General features: G+C 50.2%; 1 protein-coding gene across 1 annotated transcript; it reads right to left on the bottom strand.

Annotated features, from left to right (window-relative positions):
- Positions 1-9,521: 9,521 nt before the first annotated feature.
- On the bottom strand, positions 9,522-12,628 carry LOC137667980 (interleukin-5-like). The gene is made up of 4 exons (XM_068409249.1): positions 12,503-12,628; positions 12,304-12,336; positions 9,953-10,087; positions 9,522-9,614 (listed from the first exon to the last, which is right to left on the bottom strand). Exons 1-4 carry the CDS (start codon positions 12,626-12,628, stop codon positions 9,522-9,524), a joined length of 387 nt encoding a protein of 128 aa, XP_068265350.1.
- Between the last annotated feature and the right edge of the window lie 4,000 nt (positions 12,629-16,628).

Genomic DNA, 16,628 nt, shown 5'->3' with positions numbered 1-16,628 from the left:
TCTGATGCTCTGCAGAGTTACAGTCCTGCTCTGGTTTTATTTCACTGCAGTCCTACCCCGGACACCCACTTGGCCTTTTGGCTCTCAACATCCATTAATGTTCCCCCTTTTTCACATTCCCCCGTGATTTGCCAGTTCTCTTGTTTTAATGGTAAACTGAGACACAGAGAAACTGCATATTTTATCACATTCGCCTGATCCAGGGAGATCCCAAGTCTGGGATTGTTTTTGTAATGCAGACGAAATATTTAAAAATATTTTTATTTAATACTAAATCAAATCCCCAACTGATGCTCCAGGGAGTGGTATTTGTTATTCTGCAATGGGCACCTCTCCACCTCAGTCAGTAGCGCCCTGAAATAAGATGCTCTTAGGGAAACTGTATTCCAAGTAATGCTCAAAAGCACAAACTGGGTGGCATCAGCTCCAGAGCTACTGGCGCAGCCCACGAGAAGGGAGGGTTATGAATTGGGCACACTGCCTCTAACACGGTTCTTTGTTCCCGGTCTTCACTGCTATGCTTGGTTAAGCAGCTCAAGATGAGCTGCCAACTGAGCCCAACTGAGGGAACCTCTTCGAAGACCTGTGACTGACCCCTTCAGAGCTGTGACTGAGCCCAACCAGCGGAGAAGCTCCGCGGTGGGGAATCCCTGCTCTGGCATTGGGGAGATGGGGACAGGGGCTGCCCCAGAAATCTGCCTCTGGCAGCTGGCAGCGAGCCCCAGGAGGGAGCATTGCCCGAGGTCTGCATGCCCAGGCAGTATTTGGGTGGGGGGGAGTGAACAACAGCAGGATGGAGCGGGGGTTCGTGGAGGGGAAGAGCGGGAGCATGGAGAGAGGGAGCCTCTTATCTGCTTCCTCGCGGCCCTGGCTGCTTCCTCCCATCGCTGCACCGTGACCTTTCCGTGCCCACCAGCGCTCAACAGTCCTTCCAGACCCCGCTCTGCCAGGGTTTGTTCCTCCTTTCTACCAGTTTCAAGAGAAACCTGCTCTAACGCAAATCCTTTCTCATTTTCTCCCCCGCTTGCCTTCCTCCCCTTTCCCCATCCAACTCAGGAACAACGATTTCTTTTTGGAGCCGCTCACTGGGGCGTGCAAAATGGGTGCGGAGCGTTCGCTGTCACCTGGGGGATGCCACACTAATGAATACCTGTCACAGCATCACGGCAGTGCATGTCCTTCCTACGGGCTCTCTGGGCTGAAAAGGGTTAACGCAGAGCAGATTTTAGGGAGCAGAGATGGAGTATCAGCCTTAAAACCTGCAAAAGCTAACGACAAAACCCAAGCTGCTGCTCTGTCGGTAGCCCTGCGAGCTGCAAGCTGTTTCCATTTCTTATAAACGCCTCTCTTACAAAAAGGAAGTTTGGTCGAAGCACATGCAGGGGAATGAATAATGTCAGAAATGTTGAAACTCTGCCCAGATGGCATGAGGTAATACTAGCGAGCGCTCTGATCCGCGGGCTACAGCAAATATATCCTGGGATGGGCCGCTCGTGGTTTCCTGGAATTGGAAGGACCTATCTTAGGACGTGAAATCAATTCACTTCTCCTCACTGATGGCACAGTGAATTTTCAAACCAAACCGAAATGAGGTTCTGGGCTTGGTTTGGTGGGAAAAAAGGAAATTCCAAGAATTTGTCTTGTGTCCCCGGACTTTCCCCACTCCTTACTTTTCTCTCCACCAAGACCTTTCATTAACTATTTGCCAAGGAAAGTCCTGTGAGCTGCAGGCACCTGGCAGCTGTGACGAGTTTGCCTAACGAGGGTGCAGAGCCTGCAAAGGGGGGAGAGCCTCACTCCTCTCCCGGTGCATGTGGGAGCAGGGGAGCCAGCAGCCAGGGCACAGCCTTCCCCCGAGGGCACAGCCAGGGGCAGAAGTGGGGCTGTGCCAGCCTGGGGTGCCCTGGGGTCCTGCCATCCCAGCAGCTAACCCATGTGAAGTCAAACGGGGAGTCCATTCATTTTACACTGTGGAATTCCCACCGATGCAGCTGGGACTGACATCAGTAGAAAGAAGGTGAGTTGGGTATTAAATATATATATTTTTTTTTTAATGTGCCCTTAGAGCATCTACCCGCAGGCAGTAGGTCTGAATGAACCCCCTTGCCTAACCGGCCACCTGAGGAGCAGGAGTTAAGCCCAAGGGAGCTCCAGCCTGTTGTGGGCAAGGCTGGTTGTGCCTCTTGCCTGGCTCTGAGCTCGGAGGGTTTTCTCTTTCCTGGTCTGATCGGAAAAGGTGCCAAACTTCCCAGCTGTGGGAAGGGGAAGGACAGGGCACCCCCTGGACCTGGTAGGGCCACGGTACCTGGGAGACCCTGGGAACATGCTGCAGCTCTCCAGGAAAACATGTCTCGCTCTGGAGGTTGCAGCACAGTGTTTCACCCCTGCTCTGCCTCGGGAAGAACATCCATAATCTCTGCTTTGTTTGAAATACTCCATCCCGTCCTCGTGCAAAGGGGCTGCCAAAAAGGAAGCTCCTGCAGACGCTGAGAGAAGCTGTTGGGCTTGTCACGTTAGTGCTGGTGGGAGCCAAGGGACGGGAGAGCAAGGCAGGACACGCTGGGAAGGCGGCTCGCACCCAGCCTGCTGCCGGAGCCGGTGTGGAACGCAATGGGAACCCCAGTTGTGCTGCCCAGGCTGGTCCCAGGCGCTGGGGGGGACTGGGGCAGGATGGTATCGAGGACCTCACAGGGCGACCATAGCAAATAGTCATGGTTCGTCATGACATGGAGAGCTCGTCATGGCTCAGGTGACCTTCCGCTGAGGGGACAGCGGTGGGTCTGCGGCAGCGGGAAGGACCCCTCGCATCCTTCCCCCCACCTAGGAATGGGGGGGACCCCCTTGAGCAGCACCCATGAGCCAGGAGGGACCCCCGGGGAGGGGACACCTTGCTGGGAATGGGTGTCCCACGCGGGTCCCCATGGCCTTCCCTGTCCAAACATGTCACCCTCCCTGTCAGGCAGGTGCGATTTCTTCTCAAAGAAGCACAGGGGTGTTTTTATAATTATTACTATTATTATTATTAATTTTAACACTCTCTGGTCCCCTGGCCACCGACTCGCCTTCCCTGGCTGAAATCTCAGCGGCGTGGCCCTTGCCACCTGCCTCGCGCCGGGTTTCGCCGCAGAACTGCTGACTGATGGGGCAGCAACGGAGAAGTTGCCCTTCCGTGGGGCGCGGGGCTGCGGCGGCGCGGGGGCGAGTCGGCCGTTTGGGACGGCTCCGGGGCCGCCTTGGCACAGAAGGGGCCCCCCCGTGTGACAGCGGGGCTCAGCGCCGGGAACAGAGGGGCTGAGTGGGGCTGAGCGGGGCTGCCCGGCTGGGGCGAGCCTGGCAGCGTCCGCGGGCATTGCGCCATGACTGAGACACAGACATCACGGGCCTTTTTTTTTTTTTTTTTTATTCCCCCCCTTTTTTTTCCCCTGCCTTTTTTCTCTCTTTTTTTTTCCCCTGCCTTTTTTCTCTCTTTTTTTTTCCCCTGCCTTTTTTCTCTCTTTTTTTTTCCCCTGCCTTTTTTCTCTCTTTTTTTTTCCCTGCCTTTTTTCTCTCTTTTTTTTCCCCTGCCTTTTTTCTCTCTTTTTTTTCCCCTGCCTTTTTTCTCTCTTTTTTTCTTGCCTTTTTTCTCTCTCTCTTTTCTTGCCTTTTTTCTCTCTCTCTTTTCTTGCCTTTTTTCTCTCTCTCTTTTCTTGCCTTTTTTCTCTCTCTCTTTTCTTGCCTTTTTTATCTCTCTCTTTTCTTGCCTTTTTTCTCTCTCTCTTTTCTTGCCTTTTTTCTCTCTCTCTTTTCTTGCCTTTTTTCTCTCTCTCTTTTCTTGCCTTTTTTCTCTCTCTCTTTTCTTGCCTTTTTTCTCTCTCTCTTTTCTTGCCTTTTTTCTCTCTCTCTTTTCTTGCCTTTTTTCTCTCTCTCTTTTCTTGCCTTTTTTCTCTCTCTTTTTTTTCTTGCCTTTTTTCTCTCTCTCTTTTCTTGCCTTTTTTCTCTCTCTCTTTTCTTGCCTTTTTTCTCTCTCTCTTTTCTTGCCTTTTTTCTCTCTCTTTTTTTTCTTGCCTTTTTTCTCTCTCTTTTTTTTCTTGCCTTTTTTCTCTCTCTTTTTTTTCTTGCCTTTTTTCTCTCTCTTTTTTTTCTTGCCTTTTTTCTCTCTCTTTTTTTTCTTGCCTTTTTTCTCTCTCTTTTTTTTCTTGCCTTTTTTCTCTCTCTTTTTTTTCTTGCCTTTTTTCTCTCTCTTTTTTTTCTTGCCTTTTTTCTCTCTCTTTTTTCTTGCCTTGCCTTTTTTCTCTCTCTTTTTTCTTGCCTTGCCTTTTTTCTCTCTCTTTTTTCTTGCCTTGCCTTTTTTCTCTCTCTTTTTTCTTGCCTTGCCTTTTTCCCTTTTTCCCCCCATTTTGTTTTTCCTTTTTCCCTTTTCCCCTCTATTTTCGGGGGTCTCTCCCGCTGTCCCTTTCCACCTCATTGATTTATTCACGTGTTTTCGCAGCCCCCACCCGCCCTGTCCCTCCCAAACCGCGCCCGCAGCGCGGGGGCAGCCGGTGGCCGCGTGCCGCCGGGGCAGACCCGCCCGCTCCCCCCCCCCACGCCCCGGCCACCGCCGCCGCCGCCGAGTTTCGGTTTCCCGCGGGAGCAGCGCGGCGGGCGGCGCGAGCCGCTTCCGGGAATCGGCGGTGCCGCGCGCGGCCGCGAGGGGGCGCCGCAGCGGCGGGGGCCGGGGGGGCCGTGCCGGGCCGTGAGTCAGGGGCAGGAAAGCGCCGGGACTTCCAGCCGCCCCGCTGGGAAAACCCGCCCGCGCCGGGGAAACCCCCCGGGACACCTGGAGCTGGTGCGGTGACCCCCCGGGGGGCAGCGGGGCTCGGCCGGGGGGGGGCACCGGCCCCGCCTCCACCCGCTGCCCCCGGGGCGAGCCAAAAAAAAACCCCAAAACAACCCCAAACCGACCAACAACCCCCCGAGCACCAGCTCCCTGGAGCACTGGGATGTCTGCTGCGCCCCACCTTCCCCTCTGGGCCTCTGATGGCCAAGGTCACCACTGTGAGGAGCTTAGGTCTTGTCTGGGGTGGCAGAGCCCTGGGTTAGCCACGCAGGACTGAGCTGGACGGGGCTGTGGTGGAGAGGTGCCGAGGGGCAGAGAGGCAGCGCGGGTACGCTGCCCGTTGGGAGCGAGCTGTGTGTGGTGAGCCCAGGTCCCTCTTGGAAGAGACTGGGGTCAACTGACCCCTCTCCACGCTCTCCAAGCAGCACTGCCTGGTGCTACCTGACCAGACCCGGCAGGGCTGGGGCAGACGGAGGAGTTGTGTGCGGCTGGACGTGCCGCGGTCCCACCTTTCCCATCTTGGTACGAGGGGTCAGGTTGGTGCACCCTGTTGCACAGCGCTTGAAGGTTTGTTGTTGGGCGTCAGCGGGCATTTGCGTTCCTGAAAGACGTTGGAAGGGTTTTGGTGAGCTCCGGGGAACGGGTGGCTTTGACAGCCCAGCACCCACGTGGGCCTCTTTCAGCATTGACCGTTTTCACCCTGACACGGCCCACACAGGCATCAGGTCTGACCCTCCTGAGTGGGTGGTTGACCCTGGCTGTTTGCTTGGCTGCTCTCTGAGTGCCCAGGCGGGTGTTATCTGTGCTGACGTGGGGCCGGAGGACCCCAGCTGCCATCAGCCCCGTCCCCCGGTGACGCCGTCCGGCAGCTGTGCGTGCGACTCTGCTCCTGTGTTGGCTGCATGGGTGGAAAACAAGCCCCCGTGGGAAGGGGCTGGCTCTGGTGTGGCTGTGCCCGCGGGGGCTGCTCCTGTCCGGCTCCTGCCCAGGGCCCCAGCACGCAGCCTCACTCCTCCTGTCTTTCCCAGAGAGTCCGGGATACCCGAGGATCCTTGTGCCCCGATGAGCTGGTGGCCCGGGATGCTGGCTGCCTCTTCCAGCCCCTTCCCTGAGGTGCCAAGTGGTTGCAGCCACATGACACGTACTGCTGGAAAGCAAAAGCAAAATCTTTGCCTGCTGGGTAACGCTCAGGCCTGGCGTCGCTCCAGAGATGCCCCAGCTGCCTGGGGATGATGTTTATCCACCACATCCCAAGCACATCATGGGTTGCCACGTGCCTGCCAGCACCTGGAGGCTGGTTCACTGCTGCGGTGCCTGGAAAGGGGCCCTGCACCTCCCAGCAAACCCCATGCAGGGGCGAGTGCCTGGGCCAGCACCCTCTCCCCGGTCATACGGAGGGGTCACGGCGCTGAATGTGGGGGGCACGGAGGGCCAAGGGGGAGCACAGCAGCCATGGGAAGCCCAAGCTGGAGCTGGCAGGGGGGAGAGCCTTGCGTTCAGTCTGCGGGGCAGGAGGTGTCGAGGGGAAGGCAGGTGGGTGCTGGTGTCCCCAGTTGTGTGGCACTGGGCTGGAGGGCAGCCGGGCACCATCGTTCATCTCCTGCCAACACCACTTGCTCCGTGCAGGTCGGGGGGAAACCCCTCTCGGTGATTTTTCCTGCTCAGAAGCTTGCTGGAGGAGGAGGAGGAGGAGGAGAGGACCGTGCACGCCGCATTTCTGGTCTCCTGTTGCCACCTGCCGGGCCCTTGCGCCCTTACGGGAGGCTGCTCTGGCTGCTGCGGTTTGGGGCTGGATTGTGGGCAGGCAGGGCAAAAAGTCTCACAGTCTGCACAAATAATTTATAAATAGTAATCTTACTGATTAATCTGTGTTTCACCAGCAACTGTGCGTGCTTAGGGAGCTGTACTGTGAAAAACTGGGGGTTTTTTCCTTCGTAAAAGTTGGAGGATAACACTTGAAAACACTGGGAAAATCAGAATTAATGTGAGAAGAGCATGTTTTACTTTGTGTATTTGTTCTGGTATCACAGGATTCTTTCCCGTGCTTCAGCGAGGGTTTCTGGGGATGCACCCAAGAAAGAAGCAGTGATGCTGGCATGTTGGATCAGGACACGTCGGAGCCAGGAAATTCAGAACAAATGAAATCAAGCACTTGGAAACACTGTGACTACAAGTGCCTTGCTCAGTTGCTCAGATTCTTTTTTTTCTTATGTCAAAATAGGTAAGTTTTGCAAGAAGCTTTTTCCATGATTAAAAACTTGGGGAAAATAAGGGAAGGTGGGTGAGGATTGCAAACACAGGTGACTTGCAGCTGAGGTGTTGAAAAACACATGTATCTTACTAACCGTTGTTTAGTCTTGTGTGCTGGACAAGTAGAACATCTGTGGTTAGATACCACAGGCCTGTGATGGACTCGGAGGCATCTTATCGAACACGCTTGAGATTCCTGCCCTGCTGGGAGAAAGATCAAAGCACAGTGGAAAACTACTGTGCCAAAAGGCATCCAGGCAGTCACCTGGCAGAGAAAAGGCAGAATCACCATTGTGCAAGCCAAAAGAGACTAAGGAATAACTTGCAAAAAAAAGAAGTAAAAAAAATAAGGATAAATTATTCTTGAGCACCCGCAGCCTCCCCAGGGACAACCGGCAAAGGGAGCTCACACCCCGGGCTGGGGACAGCCCAAAATGAAAGCAGTAAATGCAGATCCAGGTATGGACTGGGACAGCTCGGGGATGCTCTCGTGGTGGCAGCCTCCAGCTGCCAGGAGGAGGGTGAAAACCTCTTCTGCCAAAGGCACTTTCTTTGCAAACGTTTATTTGTGAATGGCAAGGGCTGTGATTTCTGTTGCAGGTCTGAGGAGACGCTCGCTTATTTATTTTAAAGGTATTTATTTTACATTAGGAACCTCTCCAGCTGGTTTTTCCTCTGTTTGCAGCATGTTTATCCCCGTTGCTTGGAGTGACTCAGGCTGAGCTGGACAGTCAGGGTGTGGGATACTTGTTCAGATGCTGGCAGGTATCTGCATCTGAGAATAAGCCCTGAAAAAAACTGTTCAGCTTTGAGCCTCAGCCGTTGCCACCACGTGGAGCAGGTTTTGCAGTTAGACTGTCACTTGGATCCTCTCCCCTTCTATTTTAATTGTTGAAAAGGAGGGAGAGACTGGTGACCTTTTCTATGACCAGCCACTTGGGTCTCCATGGCCAGTTACTCCACGTTCTACCAGGGGCTCCTCAACAGCTCTGTTAAGGAGTGTTAAGTGTAAGTAAGTTAAGTGTAAGACCAAGTGTACTAGCTCAGCTCCATCACAGAGGTGTGCACCTTAGTGGGCTCCCTGGTTTTTAATTAATTAGAAATAGCTTCTAGCAATACAGTAGCTCATTCACCGAAAGGATCTAATTCCCTTGACCATCAGAGATTTTACAATAACTAGGTTTGCTCAAGGGTGGAAACAGCTTGGGAGAAATTTGTGGAGAAAGAAAGGCAGAGACAAACATTATTTTTCACTTTATTAAAAGTAGTAAAAATATAGAATAAATATTTTCTCCAAAATACATATATCTGTAAAATGTAATATAATTTAATGGACACCACAGAAATAAATTCATGCTGATCTCAACACTCCTATCATCACCATTAGAAAAAACATTCATTCTCTCAGTGGCATATGCCCCAATCCTTACAAATCTATAGTTGCCAAATTTACACTGATCGACCGAAGCTGGAGGTAGAGGAAAATCTCGGGGTGTGTTTCTTACTACTGGTGAAAGGTGCTGGGCAGAGCACTAAGCAAAGTGCATCAAGGGGATCCTGTGTGCACGAGCGTGATGTTCTGGTACTCCGTGCTGGTAAGTGATACACACACACATAGCGAAGCTTAGGCAGAGCTTAAGAGGTGGAACGTTGTGTGCCTGTGACTTTTGCAGTTCACCCTCATCTGGCTGCAAAGCAGTGGCAAAGCCAGGTCTGTACTAGGAAAGTTTTGCTCGTATCATTATATTGATTAATCCTCTTTACTGTAGATGGATATTGCAACGCTGAGATTTTCCCAGTATAGCCACACCAGTTCCCTGAGCTAAATCACCTATTCCAGCAGCACCAGTTGTGTACTGGTTTAATGGTCTATACATGGGTTTTTGCTCTCAAGAATAATACCCCTCCGCTGAGGTTGTGTGATACCAGCAAAACTTCCCAGCAGAAACTGGACCTCAGACCTGCAAAGTTATAGATCCCCAACCCGTATTGCCAGAGCAGGCTGTCCCCCCGACACCAGTCCACCCTGGCCTTGAAGAAGGAGAAGGAAATCCATTCATATCACACCTCGACATATCAGTCAGTGTTTGTGATGGGCTGGGCAATGGCTCGTTAAACACGTAGGGTGAACCAGTGCCTTGTGCTCACCTCCAGCTCCAGGCAGTCTCGCTATGACTGTTCAGAAATGAACTTGACCTTTTCATCAGAAACCCAGCAGTTTTCTGCCTAGTCAGGTCCCTCCATAACACCCTGCCCAATTTGCTTTATCAAGCATTTAGATTTTCATCTAGAAATATGAATTACATCTTGCCCTCGATGCTGTCAAAGATTACATGCCAAACACAACCAGTACGGTACCACTGAAAGGGAAGACGTGCCCTGCCACATTCTAACACGAAGGAGGAGTACTTTTAAAACAAATAAGCATCTTACTGCTCGTTTAAATTTACAGCAATTCTACAAACTTATAACTCTATGCTCTTGCGTTTTTTGGTGCTTTTCGGATGAACGTCATCAGCTTTTCTATGAATATTGTTGCTTTCTTTCTTTCTGTTTCACAGTTCCCCTGAAAAGGTAATCAAGAAAATTAAATTACTTAATATTTAACTGTTATGTAGAGCTTTTTCACCTTGAAATCATTTTATAAGTGATATAATTTTCCTTAAGCTTTAAATATGCTGATCACACATATGAATCCTTATTTTAGAGGTGGGTCAAGCTGAAGACTAGAGCAAGGGAAGGGTAGAAATGTGAAATGATGCCAGGATTTCTTCTTCCACATGTTCAACACAAGCGAGTCCAAAAATTATTCTCTCTTGTAGACATAAGGGCTTAGTTCTGAATTATGGATCACATTTTATAACATCTCTGCTGCATGATCTCTGATAGACAAGAAGTTCCTACCTCTTTTGCCAGGCTCGGTGCAAGTGATTGCTTCAGTCTTTCAAATTTTTGGAAAAACACACTGTATTTTTTCATGGCTGGATTAGTTTTCAGCTGTTCTGTTCCTTCAAAGATCGTGCTGACACAATTCACATCCTGAGGTGGAAGAAAGGGCAAAACTGAGATACAAGAATTTGTAACCATGAACAATAAGTTTATATAATAAACTTATTTATAATAAGTTTATTAAAAATCATCTTGAGTTACGTCCAGCTGCCTGGGTGGCAAATAAATTGTTATTCACTTTTGGGCTCATATTTGCGAATGCCTTCGGCAAACATGCTTATCTGATGTGCACATTTATTTACTCTGCAGATGGAAACCTGGCAGATGATCCGTTTCTGCTAGCATATGTTTTGTAACGTCCAGATGAAGCATTTAATTATCAAAAGACTCAGCCCTCTCTCTTCTGCAGCCATCTGAAGACCAGTTTGATTTCTTACATCTGCTCGTGTCAGCAGATAATTCTGGTGTATGTCTTCAGTTTGGATGGGAGATGCTTTCTGCCCCAGAAGCTAGAGCTGTCTGAACCCAAGAGGAAGAAAATAAATGAACCTGAACTACTCCAGACATTAACCCCTGCGACAGCTGACATCTGCATGCCAGGAGAAACGGGGGCAATGGCCATGCTCACATCTCACAGCCCTGTTTGCCTTGTCCCATCCCAGGGACAGCCATACACCGCTGGTCCTCTCCTACAACGCGGCAGCTGGCATTTGTCTCCGAGACCTTACGGTCCAGGCACGGCGGCCAGAAGGGCTGGAGGGGATCCGGGACGGAAGCGGAGCAAAGAGTGATGATGGTTGCACTTGCCAGCGCGGCGTTGTTTTGGAAGAGATCAGCTAAACTGATGGAGAAGGAAAGAAGGAGAGGACACGACCATTGGCAGCAGGAACAGACTGAAGTGTAACAGGAGGAGAAAGTGATGACAAATAAAGCAAAAACTAATGAGCGGAGGTCGGAGGAAATGCAGACAGCTGCTGAAGGTCAGCATCATGCTGATGACGTTCTTGACCAACGCGTGGTCTTCTGCTAGTCCTTCCTGGATGCTGCACGGCGAGGAAGATCGGTTTTCCCACGCCCTTGCTTGGGAAGCTGCTTGCTTCTACCACTGACGAACAACAACCGCAGAGACGCTGGGAAATTCTCCGTCATCTCTGTGTCGGAAGCAGGTGAGAGCACAGCAGCTCTTCTCCCCAGAGAAGAGCTGGGCATCGGCGTGGTGGGCTGTGGTGGCAGGGAAAGGGATGAGCAAGCTGCCAGCGTTCGGCACTGCTGGTTCTGGGTCTGTGTTCACTATTAAAACCTCAGAGTTAGACCCAGCCCAAGCCCCAGCCTGGGAAGAGAGCTCTTCCAGATGGGATCCAGAGAGAAGTGACAGAGCTGGGAACTTTACACCTGATTTACAAGGAATGGGCTGGGTTTGCCCCCCAAAAAACCCCACCCTCCTGTAGCTAGCTTAAGGCACAAATGTGAATTATTCTGCTCCTTCCATAAATTAATGACTGGGATTACATTCCCATAAATAGGTTGTGATATCACCCAGGAGCTCTGTGCTGGGCTGTGGTCTCATGGTGAAACCAAGTTGCCAGTTGATGCACAGCAGAAAAAAAAAGCCTTGTTAGCAGCATCTGCATCAAGAGGAAGTTGTTTAAAGTCAGCTCGCAAAGAGAAGAGCCTTTACCCGGGAGGGAGCAGGAGAAATTTGCTGGAGATGCAAAAGAAGGTGGGAAATGCATGAAGGGAATTGGAGCTTTAAGACAGACCTTGTTCATGGGCACACAGTAGTTGGTGTCTTGCTCTTGGGCATTAACACCATCCTTCAGACAAGATGTGATAATACAACTATTTAATCTCCTTACTGATGGTGAAGGTAGAAAAAGCCATTTCTAAAAGTAGACTGAACGAAATAGGCTAAAAAGAGGGATTTTTGCAGATGGACAAGCAAGAAATGTGCACGAGCTTGTTCTTTCCTACTGTCCTTCGTTTAACAAGCTGATTCAGAAAATCATTCTGTGTGTATTCTGCAGGAGAGTTACAAAAACATAGAGCAAGAATATTTGCTGTCGCTGGCTACTTTTATATCTCGGCATATTTTTCTTTGACTCAACATTTGATTGTTTTTAATAACATGTTATATCTTACAATAACGTTCAATATCTTTAATAACTTATAATAGCTACACTCAAAGTCACTGCTCTTAAATAGAAATAGAGTATTTTAGGAGATAGTTTTAAAATTGTTATCTCAATTTCCAATGACTAAATTTATGAAAAAGTTAATTTCATTTTAAAAAAAGGAGTTTTACTTACATCTATATTGTCCGGAGTTTCAATCCTCAGATTCTGAAAAATAATATATTAATTAAGCCTCTCAAATATCTTCATCAACACTGATAAAAATAAAATGGCACTTTAAACAGATGGTTTGACTTTCAGAAGTTAAATATTCCAGAACAAGAGGATTCAATATATCAAATTTTAGATTAGTAAAGTGGGAAATGGAACTTACCTGAATGTCCTTTGTCGTGGACTCCCACATTTGCTGTAACAATGTCAGTAACTCAGCCACGCTGCTCAGCTGGGGAGCAGCAGAGATGCCAGCAGCCAGCAGAAGAAGGTAGAGATGGGTCTGCATCCTCCTGATGTGCTCGGAGAACCTGTAAGTGCTTCTGGACCAGTCCTCGACCATTTTATAGGCTCTCTGCAAGGAAATAACAGTTTAGGTTGATTTTTGGAACTGATAGGAAAAAAAAGGCCACTCGTTGAGACTTTCTGGAAGAGAAAGGTTCCAGTAAATTTGGTGTTTAACCTTGGGGCACACTCCTTACCCAATCAGCATTTCCACAGAAGTAGGTAATAAAGATACAAGGATGTGGCCTTTCCATTTTTAAAATCAGTAAAATATAGAATGACCCAAAACATGACCAAGCAGTTGCCCTCTCCACATCATTTCTCTAGAAACTGGAGATGCTCTGATAACAGTGTATGATCTTCTGATAGGCAATAGGAAAAAGATTGTGCTGTAAGAAAAAAAAAAAAAAACCCACAGAAAATATGTGGACCACTGCCTAGGCAGGGAAAATGCCAGCGGTTGTGCAACGCTGGGGGAACAGTTTTGTCAAAATGCAGGTATTCTGTATGAATTAATTAATTTACACCAGGGAAGCTGCTGCCCTGGAGCACGTGCTGGAGCCAGAGCGTGGCCCCGGGGATGGGTGCAACGGAGGAGCTCCTTTGGGTGGGGAAGGAGGGATGCAGGATGCCCCAAGCGTGGCAGAGCTGGGGTTGGGGAGTTGATTTCGAGCCCTCGCTGGCCAGGAGCTGGCGAGGGGGGAAGCCCACCAGGTTGGCGAGGGGGGAAGCCCACCAGGTTGGCGAGGGGGGAAGCCCACCAGGTTGGCGAGGGGGGAAGCCCACCAGGTTGGCGAGGGGGGAAGCCCACCAGGTTGGCGAGGGTTGTGTTTAAGGTCTTAACTCATCGAAGGCGTTGCGGCTTGTTATCTGACCAAATTAGCCAACTCAGTGACTTGTGTTTCCCTCTTGCCTGGAAGCCGGAAAAAGACCTTTTTGATTTCTTTTCAAGAAGAACGGTGTCATTTTTCAAAAAGTTGCTGTCACTCGCTTTCTGCTCGCGGGTCCCTGCGAGGGCAGCAGCCGTGGCCCTGCCCAGGAGCAGACCTGCTGGCTCTGCTTGGCGTGGCCGGGTGGCCCAGAGCCTGATGCCACAGCAGTTATGAGTAAGAGCTTCAATATCTCAATACTTTGAATCGGGGAAGTCAAAAGTCAGTAGTGGTTGCGTGGCTTTGCTCAAGCTAACCTGCAAGCTGGTCGCTGCCCACTTCACTGTACCCAGTTTCTCATGTCTAAGGGGAATAGGGTTTTTTTTCCACGCTCCATGCTTCTCTGCAGAGCTTTCTCATCACGCAGCTCCGAGGATCGTATCCTTGCAGGAACATTGACTCTGCACCAGCACATCGCTGGGAGCTCTGCGGAGAACCTGCCTGGGCTACCAGTCACCCTCGGGCTGAGTTTGTAAATCATACAGCTGAAAACATGAAGCCTCGTTCTTGGTCTGCTATGTTTTTGGTGTTTTACAGCTCGTTTCTTTTGGTCTCCCACAAACCCACACTGATTTTTCGTGCAAAGCCATCTTTGGCTGGTACCTGGGCTCTACCTGAGGTCTGACCCCACCACTGGAGACCTCCGCGGACAACTTGGGTTTGAGTTGCTACGAGACCTCAAGGTTGGCTGGGAAATCTCTCTTTTTCACCTTTTTCTCAGCCCATGGTTGGTCCATCCCGTACCACAGCAGTTCCCATCACTGCTGAGAGGGATTGCCCACGGAGCTGCCTGCTTTCTTCTCCTGCCATTTTTCTTTTCCTTTTTTTTTCCTCCTTTTTTTTCCTCTTCTGCTTCAGATGACAGAACTGCTCAAGTGCTACTTTTTCTCTCTAAGCTTGACGTATCCCTACACCAACTATAGTCCAGCCTCACGTTTGTTATTCAAATTGTTTGGCTTTTTTCACATGTGAATTCAGGGTCAGAAGCTGAGGGACAATGTAAGAACTAAATAGGGCAACGTAAGCAACAGGTCCTCACCTTCTCGATGTTGTGCACCTTTGATCCCTATCGCTCTGGGATTTGTATGATCTGTGAGTATGGGCAGAGCAAAGGCATCACAAACCCTGACAGAATTGGTAGGAATAGGAATATTCTTATTATTTGAGTCCAGAGGAGGGCGACCAAGCTGGTGAAGGGTCTGGAGGGTCTGACCTATGAGGAACAGCTGAGGGAGATGGGGATGTTTAGCCTGGAGAAGAGGAGGCTCAGAGGTGACCTTATTGCAGTCTACAACTACCTGAAGGGAGGTTGTAGCGCAGTGGGAGTCGGCCTCTTCTCCCAGGCAACTAGTGATAGGACAAGAGGACACAGCCTCAAGCTTGGCCAGGGGAGGGTCAGGTTGGACATCAGGAAGCATTTCTTCTCAGCAAGGGTCATTAGGCATTGGAAGGGGCTGCCCAGGGAGGTGGTGGAGTCACCATCTCTGGAGGGGTTTAAGAAAAGACTGGCCATGGCACTTAGTGCCCTGGTCTAGTTGCCATGGTGGTGTCAGGGCAATGGTTGGACTCGATGATCCCAGAGGGCTCTTCCAACCCAATTGATTCTGTGGCTCTGTGATTCTGTGAATAAGCAAAGAAAATATTTCTGAAGAAACTCTGGAGGCTGGAGGAAAAGACAGTAAAGTGTAAATCCAAATTGTTGGATCAATCCAAAGTGGCTCAATTTGAATTTGGAATGATGAGGAGTATGGAAGTGAATAAATAATGTAATTAATTAGTGAATTCATGAATTTTGATACTAATAAATAGGTATTTCAGTGGTAGTCAGTGTGACAAGCAGTGTTTGTGTCATGGCTGCTTTAGGAATAGTATTGAAAAAAGAATAAGATGATGCTGTGAATGTGAGAACAAAGCTGCCCTAAAAGCTGTGCGAGGTGCTGCTGGTGCCAGAGCTGCAGGCTGGGATCATCACCTGGGGCGAGGGCTTCTCCGCATCGAGAAGTGGTGATTCCCGTGGGTCTGTGCCGGCATTAACGGGCTCCATAGACTCGGCGAATGCCTTGTAAGAGTTGAGGGAGTCAGGCTGCCCTTGCAGCGTGCTCACCAAGCTCCTAACGGGCAAGACTACTGCTGAGCTTGCTTAAGCACGAGCTTTTCTGAACCTGCTTGTGGCTCAGTTGCATTGCCTGCGCCTGGGTGGCTGCGGGAGCTGCTCAGCACTTGCTGCCTGGTCCCCAGTGCAGGGTTGATCCCCACCGAGCTGTAGCAGAGTCACAAAGCCCCTGCAGAAAGCACAGCAGCTTCAAACACTGCAGTGCCCAGGGCAAGCGGACCTGAGGTGGCACAGAAGGACTAGCAAACTCTTGTGTGTTACTGTCACCTTCGTAACTTTTTGCTGGCATCATTAGCTGGAAGCTGCAGCTGTTTGCAGTAGCTGGTTTTGCTCCTTCATCTAGATAAGCATGAAGTTACAACGCTCAGATAAGGTCTCTCTACCTTTACGTAGCGCAGCATGGATATGGTGCAGCAGCTCGTGCCTCGCCAGCCTGCCAGGCTCAAGAAAATGGAAACTTCTGAAAATCAGGGAACAGACTTCACTCCCTAGACCGCCTTTCCCCTGAAGATGCCGATGGCTGCTGGAAGCCGCTGGGGCAGCTCCCGGGGGAGCTGGGGGACTCGGTTGGAGCAGCGCTGCGGGCGCAGGTAACACTCGGGGTGCTGCAGGGTAGGGAGTCCTCTGCGATATCCCCCCTCTCACGATATCCCCCCTCTCACGATATCCCCCCTCTTCCCTCCTGGCCTTAGGTGTCGGGGGACGTGCTGCGAGATGGTGCGTGGGTGTTTTGGTGGTAAATGGGACAAATGTGTGGGGGTAAATGCAGCCCTAGAGTAGAGTGACATTTGTGACAGATTCTGCGTTATGTCCTTTTCCTCCCTTATCTGAAAGGGCAGGCGAGATGTACGAGGAGATTATGGGGCTTTGGAGACCATATCTTGGTTTTTAAATCCTCCTTAATAAATGGGCAGCTTTTGACTAATGTAATCTCCCACATGGAAACTGTATTTCATCAGTTA

The sequence above is a fragment of the Nyctibius grandis genome, chromosome 10 (genome assembly GCF_013368605.1).
Source record: "Nyctibius grandis isolate bNycGra1 chromosome 10, bNycGra1.pri, whole genome shotgun sequence".
Classification (NCBI taxonomy): Eukaryota; Metazoa; Chordata; class Aves; order Nyctibiiformes; family Nyctibiidae; genus Nyctibius; species Nyctibius grandis.
The sequence above is the reverse complement of the archived record's forward strand: the minus strand, read 5'-3'. Positions and strand labels throughout refer to the sequence as shown.

Coding starts and splice junctions, on each gene's coding strand:
- LOC137667980 (XM_068409249.1), bottom strand. CDS start 12,628: ATGCAGACCCATCTCTACCTTCTTCTGCTGGCTGCTGGCATCTCTGCT. Junction 12,337..12,502: donor CCACGACAAAGGACATTCAG/GTAAGTTCCATT, acceptor ATTATTTTTCAG/AATCTGAGGATTGAAACTCC. Junction 10,088..12,303: donor AAACTCCGGACAATATAGAT/GTAAGTAAAACT, acceptor CTTCCACCTCAG/GATGTGAATTGTGTCAGCAC.